At 44.1% G+C, this 25,839-nt stretch overlaps 1 protein-coding gene across 2 annotated transcripts in view; it reads left to right on the forward strand.

Moving 5' to 3' along the window:
- Positions 1 to 25,839, forward strand: part of ATP8A2 (ATPase phospholipid transporting 8A2) — a 651,836-nt gene that overhangs the window by 89,430 nt on the left and 536,567 nt on the right. The window contains exons 1-2 of one of the 2 annotated variants that reach the window (XM_030922373.1): positions 12,522 to 12,528; positions 12,665 to 12,809. In XM_030922373.1, coding sequence (XP_030778233.1) covers positions 12,709 to 12,809 — 101 coding nt within the window. In that variant the 5' untranslated portion in view covers positions 12,522 to 12,528; positions 12,665 to 12,708. Of the gene's footprint in view, positions 1 to 12,521; positions 12,529 to 12,664; positions 12,810 to 25,839 lie in introns of those variants that run through there. The other variant, XM_030922372.1, reaches the window with a different exon arrangement.

Raw genomic sequence — 25,839 nt, forward strand, 5'->3', positions numbered from 1 at the left:
GGGTTTGTCTTTCTTGTGTGTCTCTCTGGCTATGGGGTGGAGGAGAGCACGGGGCACTCTGGGAAGCCCAGACCGTAGCTGTTCATGTTGCAGCATATGTGCTCATGGCTTTGTCTTGCTGCACGGGATGTTCTTCTCCATCTTTACCTTTTGCTTTGGAAGCTTTTAGATGAATCCCAGCTGCTGACTTTACAGTGAAAGGCATCTTAAATCTCTCCAACCAATCACCCTTTTCCCCAGCTGGACATACTAGTCTTTCTCTTAGACTCTGAACATCCATAGCTCTCACTGTCTCCGCTTCTTTCACTCTCACAGGTGCTGAGAATGGTAATATCAGTAGAGCACAGTCCACACTTACACAAGTGGACATCTTGTTAACTGGAAAGGCAGACACATAAGCAGAATAATTCTAACGTGGAAAATGCACAGACTGGACCGCTGCACATGGTTACGTTGGTCGTGTGAGATTGAGAAATGTGCTTTCTGGAATTGCTGTCTGCCCACCTGTGCCTGGGGGCCCTATGCATAGAGGAGGGGGATCTAACCCAACCCGAGGATGTGTGATGAGGGAAGACATCTCAGAGGAGAGAAAGCCTAGGCTGTGTCTTTAGGGGTAAGTAGTAAGCAGGCAGAGAACCGGTGGAGAGGAAGGAAGTCTAGGTGAAAGGAAATACACCACATTCAAAGCTGTCTTAGTTATTCTGCACTGGTCTGTTTCCTCTCCAGACTACAAGTCCTTTGAAGGCAGGGAGAGGGTTTTCTAACTACTGCATTATGCACACAGAATGCCCAGAATTTATGGTGATGGAATGACTTCTTGTCTGCTTTAGCCTTTTTGCCTGCCTCCTTGACTTACTGAATTCTTACACATGTTCTTATCTTAAACAGGAGTGTCCAATCTTTTGGCTTCTCTGGGCCACATTGGAAGGAGAAGAACCACCTTGGGCCACCCATAAAATACACTAACACTAATGGTAGCTAATGAGCTAAAAAAAAAAAAAAAAAAAAAAAAAAATCCCCCCAAACTCATCATGTTTTAAGAAAGTTTACAGATTTGTGTTGGGCCACGTTCAAAGCTGTCCTGGGCGGCATGTGGCCTGTGGGCCGCGAGTTGGACAAGCTTGCTCTAGAGTACGTTCATCTTTAGTATTTGGGACTTGGCTTTTTCCTGGCTTAAGCACCCGGTACCATCACTGCTACCACCACTAAAGCCTGTGAGTCTGGAATGGCTATTGGTATTTCTTTTTAATGCATAGACTCTAGGAGTATACTTTTATTTTTAACAACCCCACAAAACTTAATAAAGATAAAAGATTCAGTTAGTCAACAGATATTTTATTGTCTATTTCAGGAAACTCTTTGAAATGCCACGCTCATTTATATAAAGGTCAGATAGATGATTTATGTAGGTAAAAGGTCATATCGATGATCATATAGATAAGGGTCATATTGATGATTCTTATAGTAACAAACAAAAAAATGCATCTGTGGGCATTGAGCTGGTTGCTTAATTACTCTTTGCCCCATTTTTATTATCTCTAAAAAATTATTTCTAAAAATAAGCATGCTCCTCATATGATTGTTATGAGGATTGGACAGATTTACACATACAGATGCTTAGAACAGTAGTAGGCTCAACAATAGTTGTGCTTTTCATCACACTCGTCTATGGCACCTTAGTGACATGGCAAAGACAACAAATTGACCTGGCAACCTGAGTCGGTTGTGGAGGCCTTGGATTCAGATGATTCCGTATGCAGCTCTTTGGCAGTGCTTTTGCTTTTTTAAAGATTTTCTCATGTTTTAAACTTTCTCACTTCTGTGTCTGAGAAGAAAACGTGATACACAAAATGTCAACTCAACAAGAGAGTCGGGAAAAGCCATCCTACTGGGAAAGTCTATTTTATGTCAGTGGAGTTGGGAACGAAGGTGAATGAGTTGGTCTCTGTAGTGACTTGCTCAAATCTGACTGCGTGTATTTAGTGGGTTAAGATTGCTGATGGAAGTAGAGCATTGGGTTCATATGACCAGTGACTGTAAGCAAACAGGACAGGCTGATTGGCAGGAGAAACTGGCGTGATCGTTGAAGCAAATGAATGTGTTTTTGTCTTGTACTTGACTGCTGACTTCCATCTGCTTGGAGCCTCCACCTCCCCGAGAAAGATTAGAACGAATGTCAAGAGAAGCATCAAGGCATTTTCATCATATGTCTTTCAAAAATAGTAGGATTAGGCAAGTCAGCTTTTTGTTTACGAGGAGACTTTGTAGACTAATTCTTCTTTGTAATACATACCATACTTAATTGTATATATTAATCTGTATTATATAGTTATATTATAAATATCTCATACTTACAAGAGTTGGATGGCTTGACTCTCAACATTTCCCATATTAAAGAAGAGATACGTGAGCAGGGTTTTTGTTTTTGAGACGAGGGTCTTGCTATGTTGCCCATGCTGGCCTTAAACTCCTGGGCTCGAGCAATCCTCCCGCCTCAGCCTCCTGGGGAGCTGGAATTTACAGGTGCACTCGCCATGCCCTGCAGAAGCCACATGTGCTGGGGCGCACCTGCAATTCCAGTCACTGTAATTTTAAGGATTGTTTGGAATCCAGAAGAATGGCGTGAGGGAAGTGCATTAAAACACTTACCTGTTTTTAATTTCCAGAAGGTGGAATGGAAGGCGGGAGGAGGAAAGAAAGCAGTGTAATGAGATACACCTTGGTATTTCTCTCCCTGGGGAAAGTTTCCCCAGTCGGAGAGATGAGGTATGTGGGATAAGTGAGGGGACTGAGGAGCAACAGGGAGGTCCTATTTTCTCAAACTGCCCACCTGTGCTTCTTATGTGGTCTGGGAGCTGATCTGAAAGCTCCTGGGGCTTCCCTGGGGCCTGGCTTGGCAGGGTTGTGGGTTGAGGCTGACAGAAGGTGGCAGAGAGAGCACAGCAGACTCTGTAGTCTCTGCAGAGGGAGCCCAGGTGAGGCAGAGCCATCTAGGGAACACAGATGCCCTTTGACAAAGCCAAGCGACACCAGTCACAGACATAGCCCAAATGCCAGCAAGGGGACCAGGGATGTTGTTCTGCAGACCAGAGGAGGCAGAAGGCATTTACGTGCAAGGATCCTAACTGTTCCCCACGCCCCCATCTCTACCCTCCATGGACCCAGCACCATTTTCAAGAGAGAAGCCAGAGGAGAATGAAGTCATCTGGGAGCTAAAGCGTCCTTATTCAAGAAAGACTGAATACCACTTATCTAAACTTTTCACATTGGACTGAGCTACAAACAAAACTGGACATTTTCATTTTTTTCCCAGCTATCTATACTGGATGATGCCTTAGGAGGTGGGTCAGATTAGTTGCAGACGAAATTTAAAGAATTGCATTTTTCTCTGTCCACTTAAGACAGAATGTGAAATTTTGTGTTTACGTGATTCACTCGTCAAACATGTTTCCTGAATGCCTTCTGCGTCCCATTTCCTGGGGATGCAGAGGTGATGAAGACGAGCATGGGCCCTGTCCTCCTGGAGCTCCTATAGAATGTTGGAAGACAGAAAACGAACACACACATTTTGTGGAGTGGTATGTGCCATGCAAGAAATAACGTGTGGTGTTAGGGAATAAGTGAGAATGGGAATGGTGTAGCTAGGGCGTGGTCACAAAGTGCTTCTGTGGGGAAGTGACATTTAAGCTGATGCCTGAGTGACAGGAAGAAGTTAGCAAAGCCTAAGGAATGACATTTGAGGTGAAGGAAAAGTAAGAACCAGGTCTCTGGAGAAGGAACAGAGCTGATGTCTTGAGGAAAGAAGGTCATCATGGGTGGGGTTCAGGAGCAGCAGCAGAGGGGTCATTGATGTCACTGGGGAGGTGGGCTGGCTATGGGGCTGGTTGCAGTGAAGCCATGTGTGCCTTTGGCCAAACTGTGTGGGTCTTCAAAATGCTTAGGACAAGGCTGGGTGCAGTGGCTTATGCCTGTAATCCCAGCAGTTTGGGAGGCCAAGGTGGGTGGATCACCTGAGGTCAGGAGTTCAAAACCAGCCTGGCCAATATGGTGAAACCCCATCTCTACAAAAATACAAAAATTAGCCGGGCATGATGGCGGGTGCCTATAATCCCAGCTGCTCGGGAGGCTGAGGTGGGAGAATTGCTTGAATCTGGGAGGCAGAGGTTGCAGTGAGCCGAGATTGCACCATTGCACTCCTGCCTGGGCAACAGGGAGAGACTCCGTCTCAAACAAAAACAAACAAACAAAATATGCTGAGGACAGGCAAACCACAACTTCAAAGGAAACTGCCCCTCTCTTAGATGAGCTGTTTGAAGATGGTGTTTATGCATATTGAATCAGCAATGAGATTTTAAAGCTGGTATCCCTAACTTGGGTCAGTGTTGGGGTCCTCAGAACAATGGAGAATGTCTATCCTAGCAACAGAGGAAGTTGCTAAGGAGAAGTCACTGGACTTGTATTTTTAAACCTCAACCAATCCAGCCCAGATGAAAAATTACTCTGAATTGAGTGTTTGAAGCATAGCTTTTCTTTTTTTGTTGGTTTTTGGTTTTAGATATGAAATACATTTCCTTAAAAGCATATTTGTTTTCATTTAATTTGCAGGATGAATTTAATATATCTAAGGTATAAAATGGGTTTCAAGGAACAGAAGCCCAATTTATATTGCTGTACTTATTGGAAACAAGGCTTCAAATTACAACGGCTCAACTTTCACCCACTGTGCTGGAGCCCACTAGGTTGTAAATAAAGTATCACCAGCATGTGTCCCTGCTCACGTGCAATTACTCCTGCAATGCTCTGCTCTTTCTCTGCACAGCCAAATCATAATCATTCTTATAAGCCTACTTCAAATGGCTTCCTGAATGAAATCACCCTGTTTCTTTGGCCCCCACTGAGACTGGCAGCCATCTTTGTGCTTTGAATTCCCACATTTCTTGCTCTCTGTTGCTGCAAAAATGGAAGCTTATGCCCCTCTCCCTACCCACTGCTTTGCAAAATGCCTTCTATCTTGGAGGTGCTCAATAACTGAATGCATTCCACACCCAACAATATTTTAAATCATAAAGAATCCACAGCCTGTTACCTCTCTTTGCATCTTCTCTAATCTGAAAAAAAGAAAGAAACCAACAAGTATTTGCAGTAATAAAAAATCCTGACCCATCAGTGTCGCTTTCCCTTTGTGTTTATTTCTTTTGAATTCTTGGATAGAAGTGGATTGCAGATGCTATATTTGGAGAGATGCGGTTTGTGCAAAGGAGGGTCTTGAAAAGGCCTTCGAAATGTGTCTGGCAAGGCTAAAATAATCACATTTTGCATTTGCACAGCATTTTCATTGTGTCTGTTTGATTAGGAGAAATAATCAGCCCAAGTGCTTCCCCAATGGCTGAACTGCTTTTGATGTGTCTGTGTTCTGAAGGATTATAAAACATCTTTGTAAATATGGGGTAGAGGCCATAGTTGAACTTGAAACTCTTTTGAGGAGCGGAATGTGTGTGTATATACATGTGCACGTGCCTCATGTTACAAAGGCTTTGTAATGACTGCACTGTTTTTCTAGAGATTTTTCTGGGGGCAAAGAGAAAACTACCTTTACGTACTTTTCAAGTACCTAAAACATTAGAAAAAAGACATAACCAACTTCTTAATTCATGTAATAACAGTTTGAATACCTATGTTTACCAGAAAATTTCAGCTAATAGAAATTTAGCTGGGAGTTGGGATATAATCAGGCTGTGAACTGCAAAAGAACTTCATTTATATAAGGGCTCAGCAAACCATGGCCTGTAAAGTAAGACTGGTTTTTACATTTTTAAAGATGTGTGAAGAAGAAGAGGGAGAAGAGAACGAAGAAGGAGACTATAAGACAGAGACCGTATGTGGCCCATAAAGCCTAAAATATTCACCAACTGATACTTTACAGAAAAATTTGCCAACCCTTGATTTATGTAATCGATTTCTATTTTGCAGATGAAGAAACCAAGGCTCAGGTGGTAGCCTGCTTACCTAAGCTCACTAGAAGCAGCCTGTATTATTAAAGGAGAATTGGGTTCAAGTTTCTGCAGATCTGGCTTCTAATCATATCTTTCATTTGAGCTAATATGGTTTTGTGACTGATAATAAGGTTTCCCTTTTGGCTCTATCATTCTAGAGTTCACAGAGAAATGTCTGCAATGCAATTCTAACATCAACTACCTGGAGTGAGGTCAGACTTTATAGGTTAAGGGCACAGTCCTCTAGAAGACTGTCCATGCTTCAACTACCAGCTGCAGGCTTCGGGGTTCCCAGACCACCTGCACATCTGACCAACTGGCTACATATTCAAGGGTCCCACTGCCCCTTCGAAGAACTCAGAAAAATGCTACACTTATGGTTACAGTTTTATTACAAAGGAGAGAAGTCAGGACCAGCCAATGGGAGACACAGAGGTTGAGGTCTGGGAGGGTCCTGAACATGAAGCTTGTGTGTCTTCAAGGTGTGTCTCTTTCTGGCGTATTGATGTAAATCACCAACCTGGGAGGCTCCCCTGAGTTTCAGTGTCCACAGGTTTCTCTTGGGGTTTCATTATGTAGGCATTATTAATTGGATCATTGGTCACATGAATTCAACCTCCATCCCCCTTTCCCCTCCGCAGAGGTTGGAAGGTCAGACTGAATCACCCAGCTCAGACCCCCAACCCTCTAACCACATGATTGGCCTTTCTGGGATGGCTGGACCCCATTCTTAAACCATCGAGCAACCCACCATGAGTCATCATCTTAGCATGAACTCAGGTGTGCACAGAGGGGTCCACCATGAATAACAAAGATGCTCCTATCACTGGGAAATTCCAGGTTTTAGAGGCTGCCACGCAGGAACTGAAGACAAAGACCAGACATATTATTGCACAACAGTGTCCAAGCCCGGTCTGACTCCACTTTGACTTTTCATTCTGTGCGTAAGGAGCACAGTTACAGCCTGACTGACGTGGGATGGCCTGTGTGACTGGCGATGGGAGGAAGGTGAGGGTGGCCTGTGTGACTGGCGATGGGAGGAAGGTGAGGGTGGCCTGTGTGACTGGCGATGGGAGGAAGGTGAGGGTGGCCTGTGTGACTGGCGATGGGAGGAAGGTGAGGGTGGCCTGTGTGACTGGCGATGGGAGGAAGGTGAGGGTGGCCTGTGTGACTGGCGATGGGAGGAAGGTGAGGGTGGCCTGTGTGACTGGTGTAGGAAGGAAGATGAAGGTATTTCTTTCCAAAGTGTTTTTTTTTTTTTTTTTTTTTTTTGAGATAATGAAACTTCTTTGCCAGGGAAATGGACTAGATGTGTCTCAAGCATGTTTTGGAGTTTTAAACATTTTGAATTAAGTTAGCGTGAAAATACTGCAGTCTGGAGTTAAGGATTTTGTTGCTGTGTTACTTAAGGCAATGAAACAGTAATAATTGGCCCTTACGTTGACTCTTCTTTCGTGTTTAATCCCTTATTTGAAGTTCTTAACTCCCTGACTTATTTAGTTTATGCTTTTATTTATGTATGTTACATAAAAGTTATCATAAATAAACTAATACATACATATTATTATAATATTTAATATATTGGAGCAAATTTCAAAAACTTGTCAGCATTTTTCATTTTCTTCCCCAAAACCATCTCCATGGAATTGGTTTATGTAATGGATAGAAACTGGGTGTTGCTCTCACTTTTACCTGCTCCCCTGACAATGTGAGGTCCGCCATTGTCCCTGCTTCCTCGCCAGGGACTTCCACATTCTTGTTGCCACACACACATTCTAAGTGAGTGAAATCATGAGGAATTTGAGTTGTTCAGTGAAATGAAAAACATGACCAATCGTGTTTAGAAGGTTAAAAATATGAGAATATACATTTTGTACAATGAAGTGAACAAAGTGCAGGGAGGAGACATCAGCCAGAGAGCTAGAGCTGGTGGAAGGTGAGCTGCTGGAGGTACTGGAGCAGCCTAGTGAGCGTCCCTCCCCTTCCACCCCTTCATGCTTCTGTGGGTCACTGGTGTGTCTACTGTAACCAATCTGCTCTCCTCTGCCCTTCCCTGTTCTTCACCTGTCCTCTTATTGCTGGTCTCTGGTGGGCATTCTCTACCATCTCTCTTGATTTCCTAACATTCTGTTTTCTCCAACCCCGGGCAGAAACTCAGAAGGCAGGAGGAGGAAGACAGGGGTGCTTATCTCATTAGTCTTGCACTTCCCACCCACTTTGGGGCTTCATCAAAACCTACTGGCCCAGATGTTGCCGTGAAAACTCTCCTCTGTCAGATTCAGCCTCCTGGGTCTGGGTTGTGGCATCTAACAGCATCTGTGCCAGATTATCTAAAATCCTGGGCACCTGGTGGTGATCTACAGGTCAATAGGAATTTGTCCTTCCTCTTTAACACTTCTTGCTTTTCCATCTTATAGGGGAAAACAGGTTCTCTGCATACTGCTTTACCATACTAGTTAAGATGTGTGGTTATGAGAAGTTTATAGAATGATCCAGTGGTGGCTCATGGAACCCACACCCCCCAATGCAGCTGGGATCTTGGAGAGGACTGGACCTAGGACCCAAAAAACTGTTGGGGCTGTTTCCACAGCTCTCCATGCAGCTGACCCATCTCTATCTCACACAAAATCCTTTCTCTGTCTCCTGGGCCACTCAGAGGGTAGAAGATGGCCATCTAGAGACCTGGTGTGTGTACGCTAATAGGTCAGCCACATGCAGAAATGGTCCCTACTAGTTCCCATGTCAAAGTTCCCAGAAGAGAGACCCTTGGTGGCCCAATTTGGACCAAGTAACCATCCCTGGTCCAAAGAGCTGTAACAAGTAGACGGGATTGCACAGTATGACCCAGCTCGTGGGCTGCCTGGCTTTTATGAGGAAAGAGGTCTGGTTCAAGGGAGACAGACAAGGAAAAGACTGGTTCAGTTTAAAAGGCTCCTACTACATTAGCCTCTTATGTATTCATTGGGCATATTCTTTCAGACTGCCTACTGTGTGCTAGGCATGGTCCAGGGCACTCTATCCAGGGATGGAGCTGTGAACGAGACGACGTCTCTGCCCTCACGGCCTTGACCTTCCACTGTCTTGTCTGCATTTCCACTTTGCAGGGTGGGAGCAAAGTTAGTGCTTTTCTCTTTGCTTACTCTTGTTCTCTTAGTTCTTTCCCTTCCCTTTGGTTTCTTTCTCAACTAATAGATATTTATCGAACTCCCACTCTCTGCTGACACGGTGCCTGATTATATGGGGGAGGTGTAAGCATATACTCATTTTATGTGGTGGTATTTGCAAAATGCATTAACTCAGAATTATCTCATGAGTCTGAATTTGAAACCTTAGTCATAATGTGCTTTGCTGTAGATGGTATAATGTTTCCTTAGGCAATATGTTTTCCACAAATTTTTTTGAAAATATTAATGTTTTTCTCTAATACAGGGTTAGGTTGAGATGAGGCCACTGAGGTAGAAAAAATTTATCTGAATCTCAGGGACAGGTGCGGGGTGGTATAACTATTTCTACCTAGAAAAAAATCCCCAGATTTCCCCTGCCGTGGTATAGAAAGCTGTGTTGGCCTGAAGCATGCTAGGTAGGAAAGTGGGAGATATTATTCCACTTCATTCTGTCATCACTATTTACTCATGTCAATAATTTTTTTCACTACAATATTTGTTATCCAACATCTAAATTCTTGTTTGGTAAAGTTGTTGTTCCTGTTATTATTTCTATCAGTGATTTTTTTTTTCTTTTGTCCCAGTCTTCTTCAAACCTCAGTGGTCTCATGTTTCTTCCTTTTCTGGTGCACACATTTAAACCTCACCTCCCCAGAGATCTTGCAGAGTTTTCTTTCTTTTTTTATTTTTGGTAGAGATGAGGTCTTGCTATGTTGCCTAGGCTGGACTCAAACGCCTGGGCTCAAGGAATCCTCCCAACTTGGCCTCCCAAAGTGTTGGGATTACAGGCATGAGCCACCGTGCCCATCTCAGGGTTTTGTTTTGAGATGTTTCTCATGTGCATCCTTTTATCCCATCCTCCATTTAATTCATGCTTTTATCATCTTGCTTCTAGTTTATAGAATGTATTTCCTACCTGGTCCCCTTATCTGAAAATTCTCCTCTCCTGCTGTTCCCCCTTTGCCATCACTGCTGGATGCTCTTCTCTCTGGCTCAGAAATCTTCTGTGGCCTCCTGTGACCTTCAGGACGAAGTTCAAGCTTCTTTGCTTGACATTGAGTCACCCACAGTCTGGCCACAGGCTATTTTTTTTGGTGAACTTCTTTTCTCCTTTTTCCCAATTTGGACCCTCCGGGTTGATTTGTTTTTTTAGTTGGCCCCAATACAATTTTGTCTGCTTGGGCCTTTGCTTAAGCTCTTCTTGCCCTTGCCCACAATGCCCTTCCCTTTCCGAATCCACACCTCACCCACATTGCCAGGCTCTTCTGTCTGTACTCAGAATCTATTCCAACACCTGCCCTCCCCCAGCACAAAGAAGCTGCTGACCTCTGAGCCTCCTTAGCACCTTTGGGCCCACTCTTGGTCACACACTGGTAAGTAACCAGGGTTACACCTTCATGCCTTAATTGAGGGAACATTTTCGAGGGCAGGAACCTGATCTTTTGTTTTTGTGTTCTCAGCGGCATCTAACAAGTGATCCTGACTGGGTGCTCATCAGCATCACTTAGTGAGCTTGAGAAACAAAACACAGTGACCACAGAATCTGAGAGGGCAGGGCCCAGGAACATTGTGAGAGCTGCACTGGTAATACGAATGCACAGGGGAACTGAGAGCCACTAGGTGAGCAATGAACCACTTTGACCAAGCACTGTTCAGTGAACCCAGCCTGTCCCTACTGTTCTGGAGCTTGGGCTTCTGGGTGCAGTGAGACAGAGCATCCATAAATAAACTCAGGTAATGATGATATCTGGTACTGTGGAGGAAGACAAGGCAGGGTAAGTGGGCAGAGAGAAAAGCAGTACTTCCATATAGGCTAGCTTCAAAAATATTCTCCATCTGTCTTACATCAGCAAATGCTCCAACACCTGTCCTTCCCTTATTGCAGTCCGGGAGCCCCAGCTGGTGGGCCAGACAGTCTTGAAGAAGGGATTCTTGCTCTCTGCTGCTGCTTGCTGATGAGTAGTGGACCAAGCAGTATCCCATGGAGCCAGAAAGACCCCCGAGACTGGGAGGTTGGAGGGAAGGAGGTGAGGGATCATGTCTGAGTGAGGAATAGCCAGGGCATTGTGGGCACACACAAAAAGCAGGAGGAAAACTAGAGTGTGCCTGGCCTGTGACCAGGGACCCGGCTTGAGCCCCGGAGCCTGCATCCACTAGGCGTCCCCATCTGGGTGAAGGGAGAAGCCTTAGCCCACTTCAGACTTAACTCTTACTTAATATTCAGAATAATATGTCAGCTTTCAGTAAACGAGTTTACATTTCGCTTGTCCCTTTCTTAGGATAAAGATTATCACCCTTCTAATCACTTTAAAAAGATGATGTAGCCAAAACTTTCTCTTTCAAAGTGTTTCTCTATGACAGTGAAAAGTATTCTTTGTAACAGGGAAGTGAAGGTTTGCTTGTGTAAGATGTCAGTTTTTTAATGATGTGCAACGTCCCTTTCTTTGATCGTTGGAAAGCATGGCAAGTATTAGAGGGCTAATGTATATTTAAGAAAAACAAGGTAAGGCTTCATCTGTAGGGTATTAATTTTTCTGAAAAGACGCCTCTCCTCTGAAGGTCACTTCTCAAGCTGGGCAGCCCCTTCTAACAAAGGATGCTGCTTTAGAGTTGGAGATGAGGTTAGGATCTACGTGCCTGTACCAGTTTCAGTAATACCTGGATCCTTCTCTAGGTCTAGGCTGGAACGTCTCAAGTGAAGGTTATTGGGGGGCGGGGGTTTGGGGCCACCCAAAAAGGCTTGACCCATAGGACTGAAATCAAATACTGAGCTAGGCTGGCTTGCCACGTAGCCACAGAAACAGTAATTTAAGCAATAAAATGAAAGCTGGCGCGCTGGTCCAGAGCTGGGTTGGGACAGCTAGTGTACTCAGTTCTCCAGGTGCATGTAGGGAGAAGAGCAGTGGATCCCTTGCAGACCATGGTGGGAGCAAGCTCTTCACCCTGGGGTCTGGGAAGCCCATTTTTACTGCCCAGAGGTGTGCTTTCGCCATCTCCTTCTGCGGTGGCTGCTTGCAGGGTGCATTCCCATTGCTGCTGTCTCTGTTCCTAAGGAAGATCAAAGGAGCCCAGAAAACCCAGCTCCAGAGCTCAGTCCCCAGGACTAGAGGGTACGCTCGGCCAGATGGCTGGGGGTACCGCTGGTCTTGGCGCCCCCGCCATCCCCGCGCGATCGCCGTCCCCGGCCTCGCACACAGCTTGGGCGTCCAGCCCGGCCAGGGCCCTGCAGGGAGGGAGCGCAGGAGCTGGGGGCGGCTCACCCGGGGCGGGGCTCGCTCCACAAGCGCCGGGGGCCGCGCGGGGCGGGGCCGGGGGCGGGGCCGGGGGCGGGGCCGACCGGGGCTGCGGCGGCGTCTCCAGGGGGAGCCAAGGTACATAGGCGACGCCCGCCTCGCCCGAGCATCCTTCCCCGCCGGTGGCCGCCCGCCCGCGGCCCGCGCTCGCCGCCTCCCGCCTGGCAGTTGACTTCTTTGTGTCGTATTCTCTGCCTGCGCCCTGTCTCTGCAGGACCAGTTCGTTCTTCTTTGGGCTATAAGAAGGCAGAGGATGAGATGTCCCGGGCCACGTCTGTTGGAGACCAGCTGGAGGCACCCGCCCGCACCATTTACCTCAACCAACCGCATCTCAACAAATTCCGCGACAACCAGATCAGGTAGGAGAAGGCGGCCGGCTCGCGCGGAAGGCGGTGGAGTCGCAGCTGGGAAGGGGCTCGCCCTCCTGCGCGGGGCTTGGCCGTGCACCTGGCCGGCCCCCATCCATCTCCAGAGCCTTCCCCTGCCCCCTCCCCACCCCACCAGCCCGCAGTGCAGCCCCGCGCTTCCAATGGGCTCGTGCGAATGCAGCCCTCACCGTCCTCTCCTGCGCATCCGTTCTGCGCCCAGCCTGCCTGTGAGCCCCGAGAAGTTTTCCCTCTAATGTCACCGACAAAAATGAGGTCTCTGCTCTTTTCATGCCTGGGCTTCCTTCCCGGAACCCCCTTCTAGCCTTGTTTTAAGCCAGTTGATAGCTCTCTTTAGCAATTTGCAGACCATGCTATGGGGGACGTGCTTCATCAGGGAATCCCACAAGTCACAAGGACTCACATTCAGTTGTCAGTGGTCCACGACAATTGTTAAGAGGTCTTCATTTGCTGGGAAACTTTGCCCAGAGTTAGCAGAAAGATGGAGAGAAGCTAGCGTTTAAATGTCTACTTTTGCTGGCGGCTATGTCACACACTCTGGCTATAGCAGCTTAGTGAATCTTCATAACCTCTTGAAGCGGGCCAGGAGACTGGAATATAAAGATGCTAAATAATGTACCTATAGTCATACAGCTCCTAAATGGCAGACCTGGAAATTGAATCCAGCCCATCTGACTGCTAAGGGTAAATTGTTTTTCCTGCTGTGCAAAGCTAGTTCTTTAGCACGGGTGTGTGTACATTTTCAAATTTCATTAAACTTTCAGGCTTAAACAACTTTGTATCTGGGAGTGACTTCAGAGGATGTAGTTCTGTGAGCTGCTCAGATCACCATGCTTGGGTGTAGAGAAGTTCAGTGATTTATCAAGTTACACGTAGCTTATTGACAAACCTGAGTTCCAATCCAGTGTTCTTTTTTGAAAGACAAAAACTTTGTTATATGTTCAAGTATTCCACTACTGCACTAACACTTGTACAGACGTCTTAGCCTGACATCTTTATTTAGAAAGGTCAAGCTGTTGGACGTTATTGGGGTAGAATAATGGTGCATATTATGTGGAGGTGGAATTTTCACTTATTAAAGGGGTGTTAGATTATGCAGCTTTATTTTGGGTTTTAAGAATGACAGTTGGGCATATTTTATACTTGAAAGTGTAACTTAGAAGAATAGCTGAGTCCCCATTTCAGAATGTGTGGGCTTCGTTTAAGATACAGAGCGTCAACCACAGTGAGTTACCACTTCACTAACTAGGGTGGCTCCAATCAAAAAGACAAATAACAAGTATTGGCGATGATTTAGAAAACTGGGTACCCTCATGCATTGCTGTTGGGGATGAAAAACGATGGAGCTGCTTTGGAAAACAGTTTGGTAGTTCTTCAAAAGGTTCAGTGTAAAGTTCCCATGTGACCTAGCCGTTCCACTCCTGGGTATATCTGCCCAAGAGAAATGAAAACCCACGTCCACACAAAAACTCGTATACATATATTTCACAGCAGCATTATTATGAATAGCCCAAAAGTAGAAGTAATCTAAATGTCCATCAGCTGATAAGTGAATAAATAAAATGAAGTATATCTGTACAATGGAATACTATTGGGCCGTAAAAAGGAATGAAATATCGACACATTGTACAACATGGATGAGACTTGAAAGCATTATGCTAAGTAGAAGAAGCCAGTCACAAAAGGCCTCATAGTGCATGATTCCATTTATATGAAGTATCCAGAAGAGGCAGATTTATAGAGTTATGAGGTAGATTCCTGGGGCGGGAGAAGAGGGAAAAGGTTGGAGGGACGTGGGAATGACTGTGAATGTGGCTGAGGTTTCATTTTGGGGTGATGGTTGCACAACTCTGTGACTTTACCTAAACCATTTGGAATCCTGCCCTGCTCATATAGTTCCATTTCTTCACACCTTCTCATATGTGTTTCTATTGAATTGCTTTCAAAAAGGTGATTTTCTAAAATATATACACTGTGTAAGGATATGGGAATTGAAGAGCTACTTTTCTTTTTACACTCTAGTGTGTTTTCAAGTTGTAGTTTTGCTTAATTCCTATGAATTCCTTTAATTTTGTTATCCATTTGTGTATGCCTAAGTCTGGGAGAATAAAATAGAGACCTTTGTTTTTGTCTAACTTCTTTTGTTTTAATGGAAGAGAAAGATTTTTTTTTTTTTTTTTTTTTTTTTTTTTTTTTTGTGAGACGGAGTCTTGCTGTGTCCCCCAGGCTGGAGTGCAGTGGTATGATCTCGGCTCACTGCAACCTCTGCCTCCTGGGTTTAAGTGATTCTCAGCCTCCCAGGTAGCTGGGATTACAGGTGCCTGCCACTGTGCCCGTTAATTTTTGTATTTTTAGTAGAGACGGGGCTTCGCTATGTTGGCCAGGCTGGTCTCAAACTACTGACCTCAGGTAATCCACCTGCCTCAGCCTCCTGAAGTGCTGGAATTACAGGCGTGAGCCACCACGCCCAGCTGGAAGGTAAAGATTTTTAAGAGCACTGATAATGGAGCTTCACTACCTGTTCTGTAATCAAGGTTGAAAGTTGACCCAGAGTGATTGTATTATTAGCCAGAGGGATTCCGAGTGACTGCCTGCTGTGCAGTTTCATTTGTACTGTTTTGAGAGAGGCAGAGTAAGTTGTGGATGTACAGTGGGTCAGTTAGGAATAAAGTAGGCAGTTACCAACTATTCTATTTAAAGCTTTATATAAGTATATAATTGAATTAGTTGAAATATGTTACAATTCATATAATTTCTGAGTTCATGGCTTATACTGTGAGCACAAGTTTTTGTGTGCACTGGATAGGGTCTAAGAAATTAAAATGTGGTCCGTGATGTTTTTTAAAATGGCCTTTGAGTGTTTGGTTCACCTTGACGGTTTGTTTAAATAGGAATCACTAATGGTTATCAGTGACTTGTAGTTTTTTAAAAAATTGATTATAGGCCAAGTGCAATGGCTAACCTGTAATCCCAGCAGTTTGGGAGGCCAAGATGGGTGGATCACTTGAGGCTAGGAATTTTTTTTTTTTTTTTTTTTTTATTATACTTTAAGTTCTAGGGTACATGTGCATAACGTGCAGGTTTGTTACATATGTATACTTATGCCATGTTGGTGTGCTGCACCCATCAACTCGTCAGCACCCATCAATTCATCATTTATATCATGTATAACTCCCCAATGCAATCCCTCCCTCCTCCCCCCTCCCAGGCTAGGAATTTGAGATCAGCCTGGCCAACATGGGAGAGCCCCATCTCTACCAAAAATACAAAAATTAGCTGGGTGTGGTGGTGCATGCCTATAGTCCCCAGCTATTTGAGAGGCTGCGGCACAAGAATCACTTGAATCCAGGAGGCGGAGATTGCAATGAGGCAAAATCACACCACTGCACTCTGGCCTGGGCGACAGAGCAAGACTCCGTCTCAAACAAACAAACAAACAAACAAAAATGATTATAAAGCTTCTTAGCATTATGGTGTAAGGATTTTAGAAAATGTCGAGCCATGTTATTTTAGCACTTTAATGTTACTGAACTCAAGTTAGGCCTTTTATCTTGGCCATGAATGTTTGCTAAAAGTTAGTAAAGCTATTCAAAGGAATATTTTTATAAAAGAATAAAGGATTTCTTTTTTAATACAATTTTTCTGGAGAAAAGGTTAATGGTTTTCTTAGAGGCAGGGGCACGGAGAGTTTATCCCAGTTCGCTTGCCCCTAAATTGAGCTCTTTGAAAAGACAGGACCACATGGGATAGATGAGGCTCAGGCTAGTCTGCGGACTCAGGGCTGTCTGACTTACCTGAATGTTGTACCCTCTGGCAGGCCTGTCCTCGCTGGAACAGAGTTCTCTCCCCTACTTTCCTCAACCCTAAGCCTGTTTTGGCTTGAAACCCTCTGGATCATAGCAGTTGCTCTGCGCTTGCCTTTCTGGGCAGCTGGCGTTTGACTGGGAATGGGAGTTTGATGCAGAGAGAGGGAGGGCAGTGAGGGGCGACATGCTATCATTCAGGACAGGAATTCCATGGCCCAAGGTTACTGGAATGGAATTGATGTGACTTAAAAAAGAGGGTGGGTCTGGGGAAATGCCTAGAAAGCAGAAGTGAGATCCCCTCTGGGGTCCACTGTGGCCTTAGCACCCCCAGGGGAATGCACTACATGAGAACTCCAAATTCTGGCCAATTCCTTGAATTTTTGGGAGGGACTGTGCCAAGTATGTAGATGTGTCACCAAACCTTGTTCTTGTTCTTGACACTGAAAGTAGCACCAGTGTTTGATCCGAAGCCTGTGGTAGGTTTATTAAGTTTTTCATTATTGAGGCCAATACATTCAGATGATGGAGAATGATGAAGTAGTCTTTTTCTACTAGGGATTGATTTTCTAGGACCTTAACTATGAGAACAATAACTTTCCTCATCCTCTAGAAGTGAATAGTAATTAATGGGATTCAATGTTTATATACATATGTAGGATTATGTATGTGTCTACCTAACAAGATCTCCTTTTCCTGAAGTGTACAATCATATCTCCTTTCAAATGTTTTAAAGGTTTTAGTGCATAATTCAGCCATCTAAAGTATACAGTTCAGTGATTTTTAATATATTCACAGAGTTGTGCAACTATCATCACAGTCAATTTTGGAACATTTTTATCACCTCCAAAAGAAATATTATACTCTAGCTATCATCTCCCATCCCTTCCTCACCCCACCCCTAAGGAACCACAAATTTACTTTATATTTCTTTTTTTTTTTTTGAGATGGAGTCTCGCTCTGTCGCCCGGGCTGGAGTGCAGTGGCCGGATCTCAGCACACTGCAAGCTCCGCCTCCCGGGTTTACGCCATTCTCTGCCTCAGCCTCCCGAGTAGCTGGGACTACAGGCGCCCGTCACCTCGCCCGGCTAGTTTTTTGTATTTTTTAGTAGAGATGGGGTTTCACCGTGTTAGCCAGGATGGTCTCGATCTCCTGACCTCGTGATCCGCCCGTCTCGGCCTCCCAAAGTGCTGGGAGTACAGGCTTGAGCCACCGCGCCTGGCCACTTTGTATTTCTATAGATTTCCCTGTACTGGACATTTTGTATAAATAGCATCATATCCTTTTAAGTTAAATATTAAATGCTTATGAAAGCTCACTATTTAGAGGAAACGGGTGTTGAATTTTTAATTTTATATATCTAAATTTTCAAAAACGTTTAAAGTTAAAATGTTTTTTTCCCCCAGAAAAATCTTGAAATAATGTACTGATCAAAGGAATGAGCAATACTTACGTCATCACTATCAGACATATGTAATCTTTCTATGTGATTATCAGCATGCCATTTGAAATAGTGAATTTCAAAGCCATAAGGCAGTTTTCTTCAGTATTCGAAATAAGGTCTTCAAAGCTAGTTAGGAATGTTTACAGTTACTCAGTTTTGAATGACTCATTCATTTCAGGTGGGCGTTTTAGCTAGCAAAAACTTAATTACAGTGATAACTCGAACTTTGTCAAGTTACTGCATTTCTTCAGGTTGGTTTGCCTTAAAGGAAAATTACTTCATATAAATTTTTGATAAATTTTTGTTGGCTTTGCCAAGGTAAATTTTAAATAGAGTATTACCTTTACAGAAAAAGGAATTGAGCACTGTGTGCTAGGTTGGCACAGTATCATTGTTTATAATATTATGCTGAGATCCTAAGTCTTTTTTAACTTGTTTTTTGGTTGTTTTGTTTTAACTTATATTTTAGGTTCAGGGGTATGTGTGCAGGTTTGTTATACAGGCAAACTCATGTCACAGGGGTTTGTTGTACATATTATTTCATCACCCAGATACTAAGCCTAGTATTCAAGAGTTATTATTATTATTATTATTATTATCTGAGACAGAGTCTTACTGTCTTGCCCAGGCTGGAGTGCAGTGGTGCAATCTTGGCTCACTGCAACCTCTGCCTCCTGGGTTCGAGCCTTAGCCTCCTGAGTAACTGGGATTACAGGCATGTGCCACCATGCCTGGCTAATTTTTATATTTGTAGTAGAGACGGGGTTTTGCCATGTTCGCCAGGCTGGTCTCAAACTCCTGACCTCAGGTGATCCACCCGTCTTGTTCCCCCAAAGTGCTGGGATTACACGTGGCAGCCACTGTGCCCGGCCTCAATAGTTATTTTTTCGGCACCTCTTCCTTCTCCCACCCTCCACCCTCAAGTAGGCCTCCCTGTCTGTTTCCTTCCTTGTGGCCACGAGTTCTCATCATTTAGCTCCCTTTTGTAAGTGAGAACATGCGGTATTTGATTGATTATCTGTTCCTGTGTTAGTTTGCTAAGGATAATGGTCTCCCCCTCAATCCACGTTCCTGCAGAAGACGTGATCTCATTCTTTTTTATGGCTGTGTAGTGGTCCATGGTGTATATGTACATTTTCTTTATCCAGTCTGTCATTGATGGACATTTAGGTTGATTCTATGTCGTTGCTGTTGTGAATAGTGCTGCAGTGAGCATTGGAGTCCATGTGCCTTTATGGTAGTAGGACTTACGTTCCTCTGGGTATATACCCAGTAATAGGATTGCTGGGTTGAATGGTAGTTCGGTTTTTGGCTCTTTGAAAAACCTCCAAACTGCTTTTCACGATAGTTGAACTAATTTACACTCTCACCAACAGTGTACAAGTGTTCCCTTTGCAATCTCACCAGCATGTGTTAGATTTTGGCTTTTTCAACAGCCATTCTGAGTGGTGTGAGATGGTATCTCATTGTGGTTTTGATTTGCATTTCTCTAATGTTCGGTGATCGTGAGCATTTTTTTTCATGTGTTTGTTGGCCGCATGTGTGTCTTCTTTAGAAAAGTGTCTGTTACATCCTTTGTGCACTTTTTAATGCTGTTGTTAGTGTTTTGTTCTTGTAAATTTGTTTCAGTTCCCTATAGATGCTGGATATTAGACCTCTGTCAGATGCATAGTTTGCATATATTTTCTCCCATTCTGTAGCTTGTCTGTTCACTCTGTTGATAGTTTATTTTGCTGTGCAGAAGCCCTTAAGTTTAATTAGATGGGATCATAATTCTAAAAGAATATTTTTGTCTTAAGGAATAAAAAGAACAAAATAATCTTCAATAACCAATTGGTCCATGAATAGTGGAGAGAGATTATATATGTGGTACTAGATTCAATGTCATTGAGTCCTGTGAGGATGAAGAATTCTCTAAATGTTTTAATGCTACAGAATTTATGTAGGATCTGGTGTTAATGCACAAGCTGCTTATAGTTTAGCAAAGAAGCAATACCAGCATCCTAGTTAGAATCATAACTTTTTTTTTTGAGATGGAGTCTCACTCTATTGGCCAGGCTACAGTGCAATGGCGTGAACTCCACTCACTGCAAACCTCTGCCTCCTGGGTTCAAGTGATTCTCCTGCCCCTCAGCCTCTCGAGTAGCTGGGATTACAGGCACCCACGACCACGGCCGGCTAATTTTTGCGTTTTTGGTAGAGAACGTGGTGTCACCATGTTGGCCAGGCTGGTCTCGAACTCCTGACCTCAAGTGATCCTCCTGCCCTTTCCTCCCAAAGTTCTGGGATTACAGGCATGAGCCATGACGCCTGGCAGAATCATAACTTTTTTTGAGTGATGTAAAGATCATTATCTTAAAAACCAGGTTTACATAATCTCTGGTTTGAGATTGCAGTTTATCAAGCTTGACAAAGGTAAAAGTATTCCTCATCAAGAGTAATTGCTGATGTTGAAATAGTCTCAATATTTTCCTTCTGGGTATGCTGCTTTTGGTTTAGAAGCAGATATACTTGGGTAATTTCCAAGCCAGGCACTGTATTTTCTGAACGTGAATGGCACCACAATCGTGAGTTCTTATTTTGGATGTATCAGCAGCAATTAATGCCACAGAAGAATCTTGTAATGAGAACTGTTACCAGCTTTACACCCCTGGACAAGTCTTTTGAGGAATCCTGCAGATGAAAATATTGGAATTGGGGGAGCTTTGGCGTGGTACATTCCAGGTAACCATTGAATGTGTGAGCTTTCTTGAAGCGTATTTTTAGCAACAGAAAAGCCTGTCAGCATTGGGCTAGTTTTATATTTGGTGTTTCTAAGGAAACAGCAAATGTCTGAGAGGACAGACTTTCATGGTGATTTCTTTATCAAGCTGACCCCTGTGTGGGTGGATAATGGAGCCCGGTTTGAATTTGACCAAAGAAACATCTGTGCCATTCCCACTGTTTAAAATAGGTAAAGGCATTTGGTTTGAGAATTTTGGCCAGTAATTTATTTCCCCTCTCTCCTCTTCCCAAATTCTGTTAACTCTTATTGTCTGATGTGAACTTGGGAGCATTTATGATTCTTGATTAAAAAGAATTAAGCATCAGGATTTGTGAGAGAAATTAAAATTCAACCAGAATCGGAAGAGACCCAAGACATGTCAGGTAAGTACTGTGTGGGTCCCTGAATTGGATTCTGGAACGGAAAAGATACATTGGTGGAAAAACTGGTGAATCTTGAATTAAGTCTGTAATTAGTTTAGCATTGTGCCAGTGTTACTTTCTTAGTTTTGATAATTGTGCTATGGTGATGGGTGATGTAAGATGCTAACATTGTGGGGAAACTGGGCGAAGGATAGATTTCAGCCCTATTATTTTTGCAACTCTTCTACAAGTATACAATTTTCAGCCAGGTGTGGTGGCTCACACCTGCAATCCCAGCACTTTGGGAGGCTGAGGTGGGCAGATCAACTGAGGTCAGGAGTTTGAGACCAGCCTGGCCCACATGGTGAAACCCCATCTCTACTAAAAATACAGAAATTAGCCAGGCACAGTGGCAGGCACCTGTAATCCCAGCTACTCAGGAGGCTGAGGCTGGAGAATCGCCTGAACCCAGAAGGCGGAGGTTGCAGTGAGCAGAGATCGCACCATTGCACTCCAGCCTAGGTGACAAGAGTGAAACTCCATCTCAAAAAAGAAAAAAAGTGTACAATTTTCTCAAAACTAAACAAATCTTAAAATCAACTAGAAATGCTAAACTCTTGTTTTTCTGTTGAATACTTTGGTAAATGTTTGGGTCTTTAATTGGAAACAGACACGATTTTGAAGGGAAGATGGTCAGACAGAAAAAGGATCAATATCGTCCTATGTTTGTTGTGATGAGTAGATGGGAAAACCCTTGCTCTCTGGGCATCAGAGAACATTCCCTAGTTTGCCTAATGTCTGATCTAGTTGCTTAAGTTGAAAAACTAGGTAGCAAAGTAGACTGCTCTGTTTCTGCTCAGTTTAGTCATGTGAGCTTCTGTGTCGTTATCCAGAAAGTTGCATCTAAGTGTTTGTTCTACTACTTCTGGCTGAGTCACTCAACAGACAGCAAAAGCTGACTCAGAAATGCTAATCAGCAACCCTTTCAAGAGGGACAATGCTTAGAGAGAACAAAAGGAGAGGTCTGACCATTGTGGGGATGTAGGGATGTTTAACAAAGAAGTTTCCTGAAATCCATGAGGTTGGGTTTGGTCATTCAAATGCTGACCCATTCTTTTCTCTTAAATGAAAGCCAGCTCTTCAAAACTGAAATCATACGTTTTTAGCCGGCACTATTTTATATTAGATGTCATTAAAAATGATTTCGGGCTGATTTTGGGATGGCGTTAGTCATTCTGATGGATTATTCTAGGCATATTCAGTATACGTATAACATATACCATCACTTGAAAGACTTTTTTGGAGACCATTGACAGGTTTCAGCTTAGAAAAGACTTTAGCTTGTGAGTGGACCTAACTCTCATGTAAGTTCTCTGTCTATATCAGTGGTCTCCAAAACTTTTTCATTGGATGTCCCATTTGTACATCTTTTTTTTTTTTTTTTTTTTTTTTTGAGACAGAGTCTTGCTCTGTCACCAGGCTGGAATGTAGTGGTGCGATCTCGGCTCACTGCGATCTCTGCCTCTTGGGTTCAAGTGATTCCCCTGCCTCAGCCTCCCAAGTAGCTGGGACTACAGGTGCGTGCCACCATGCCTGGCTAATTTTTTGTATTTTATTAGAGATGGGGTTTCACCATTTTGGCCAGGATGGTCTCGATCTCCAGACCCCGTGATCCACCCTCCTCGGCCTCCCAAAGTGCTGGGATTACAGGCGTCAGCCACCGCACTCGGCCTGTAAAATTTTTTAGGATGAACCTTTGATATTTATATTTTATATTTAAAACACTCGTATACATGTGCTATCATTGTTATTACTGAAGACCCAGTATGTGTTTACCAAGATTCTCTGTTAAGAATTGTGGATGTAAATACATATTGTTCACAGTCTTCTCTATTATTTTGAATGTTTTTGGCCGATTTGTCAGATTTAATTAAATTACCCTAATGTTTAACCTAGTAAAATGGTTTTAAAGAGCTTTTACTAGGAATGTAGGTGTCAATTCTGCTGCTTTTTATTTTCTTGTAATTGCATTATTAATAAGTATCATTTCCAATTTGTGGTTTTGTTGCATGACTCTTAAGCCATTTGTTCTTTTGGGAGGGTTAATTTAGTTTAAATTAGATAAAGTGATCCATGACTCCACCTAGCTGGGGCCTGAAATGTGTAGTAGTAAGGAGAGAGACAGACAGGGAGGGTGCCACTGTTGTCCCTGTATTAGCTCAGGCTGCCATAGCAAAATACATAGACTGGGGAGCGTAAGCAGGCGTTGGTCTTCTCATAATTCTAGAGGCTGGAAGTCCAAGATCCGGGTGCCAGCATGATCCGGTTCTGGTGAGGGCTCTCTCCTAGCTTGCAGATAGCTGCCTTCTTGCTGTGTCCTCCCAGAACAGAGAGAGTGAGCAAGAGCAAGAGTGAGGGAGAGACAGTCTCTAGTAAGGGCACTAATCCCATCTTGAGGGTCCCACCCTCGTGACCTCATCTAATCCTAATTATCTCCAAAAGGGCCCAACAATAGGATCGCATCACACTGGGGGTTAGGGCTTCAACATATGAATTTTAGGAAGGACACAGTTCAGTCCATAGCACCACTTACCCTTCCCATTTAAGGAGGTTCCTTTCCAGCCACATTACATAGTATCATGTTGGGACACCAATGTCAGTGCATTTAATAAGTGTTCCTGAAGCTTATTTTTTGAAGGTATATATAGATATAAGCTCTGATAGTGTCTTCCCAAACCCCACTTGGGAGCCACCTGCTTTAGATTCAGCTGATTAGGGCCCTCCTTCCTTAGAGGAAAGTCATCTGGTCAGACCCAGTCTGACTTTTACTTTAGGCCCCAGGAACTCTGCGACTGATTATAAGTCTTGTTCCTTAAGTACCATTCGTAATCCTACATTTGGTATATGTGAGGTAAGCATTGCAGTCCCTCTCTGTCAATAACTGGGGGTGTGTGGTTAGTGGCAGCACTGCAGGGGTGGGAAAGTAGAAGGATGGGGCAAAGCTGCTGGTAGAGAGCAATGAGCTGGGCCTGAAAGATGAGTAGGAGTCAGCCTGGAAACTTGGGTGGGGCTTGGTGGGGAGGGCAGGCCAGACATGGGGAACCCCACGTGCAGAGGTGCAGAAGAGTGTAATGGCCATGTGTGTCTTCCTGGAAAAGATGTGGAAGAAGAAGGTGATGTGGTTTGGCTCTATGTCCCCACCCAAATCTCGTATTGAATTGTAACTCCCATATTTCCCATGTGTTGTGGGAGGGACCTGGTGGGAGATGATTGAATCATGGGGGCGGTTCCCCCCATGCTGTTCTCATGGTAGTGAATAAATCTTACGAGATCTGACAGTTTTATCAGGGGTTTCCACTTTTGCATCTTCCTCATTCTCTCTTTGCCTGCTGCCATCCGTGTAAGACGTGACTTGCTCCTCCTCGCCTTCCACCATGATTGTGAGGCTTCCCTAGTCATGTGGAACTGTAAGTCCAGTTAAACCTCTTTCTTTTTTAAATTGTCCAGTCTTGGGTATGTCTTCATCAGCAGCGTGAAAACAGACTAATACAGAAGGGATGATGGACAAAGTGCTGTGAAAGGCCAGGCTACTGCAGACGAGCTGCCGTAGCCAGGAAAATCTTTTACGGGCCAAGTGACAAAGTGATAGTACTCGGGTTTGATGTGCACGGCCACCTGTTCTGCATTTAGAATAAGCACATGAGGCTGCCGTCATTGCCCAGGAAGAAGTGCAGGGCTGTACTGCTGCAGGAGAAGAGAATCACTCCGGATGGTTAGCAGTGGGGCTGTAAGTGGACAGCACTAGGCAAGTGTGATTCCCAGGTTCCAGTGTTTGTGACGGGGAAGGTGTTGATGCTGTTTCTTGTGTTTCTGAGTTTTGTTTTGAACTATTTTGAACTGTGGATTGGGGCAAGGTGATTGACCTCAGAATAGCAGAAAGCCCCTTTCACTCCAGTATGACAGCACCCAGGGGAGCAGAGATACACATATAGGGGGCGACCTCTATTGGCTGCGTCATGAAGGAGCTCCTTCCTCCAGCAAGGTGGGGGCAGCACTGGCTCTGTTGGAGAGACACCAAACTTTTGACAGATCTTTCCCTACCTCTAGATCTGTTTGGTTTCAAGATACTCCAATTAGTAAACTGGAAGTAGAATAATGTCATAGCTTGTAGAATGGTGAGAATTCGATGAGAACAGCTGGGCACAGTGGCTCATGCCTCTAATCCCAGCACTTTGGGAGGCCAAGGCAGAAAGATTGTTTGAGGTCAGGAATTTGAAACCAGCCTGGGCAACTTAGTGAGACCCTATCTCTACAAGAAAAAGATAATTAGATGAGAATGTACCTATTTAAGGCCGCACTGTGTAAGAGCTCACAGAGTCACACAGAGTTGCTCATTGCCACCAGTTACCTGGTAATGACGAATGTTGTTCTTCTTTGCTGCTCATTTTGCTCTCTAATTCGTTGATAACCAAAACAATCAATTATAAGCTGTAACTCAGGGAAAAGGGAAGTGGACTTGCGTATTACTCTGCCCAAGAGTTATACGTTGCCAAGAGGAGAAATATGCAGGCTGAAGAATCACAAAGTACGTTTTGGGCATTAGGGTCTTTTGTACGTATATATTTTCTA

This window comes from Rhinopithecus roxellana, chromosome 18, assembly GCF_007565055.1.
Source record: "Rhinopithecus roxellana isolate Shanxi Qingling chromosome 18, ASM756505v1, whole genome shotgun sequence".
In the NCBI taxonomy this organism is placed as follows: Eukaryota; Metazoa; Chordata; class Mammalia; order Primates; family Cercopithecidae; genus Rhinopithecus; species Rhinopithecus roxellana.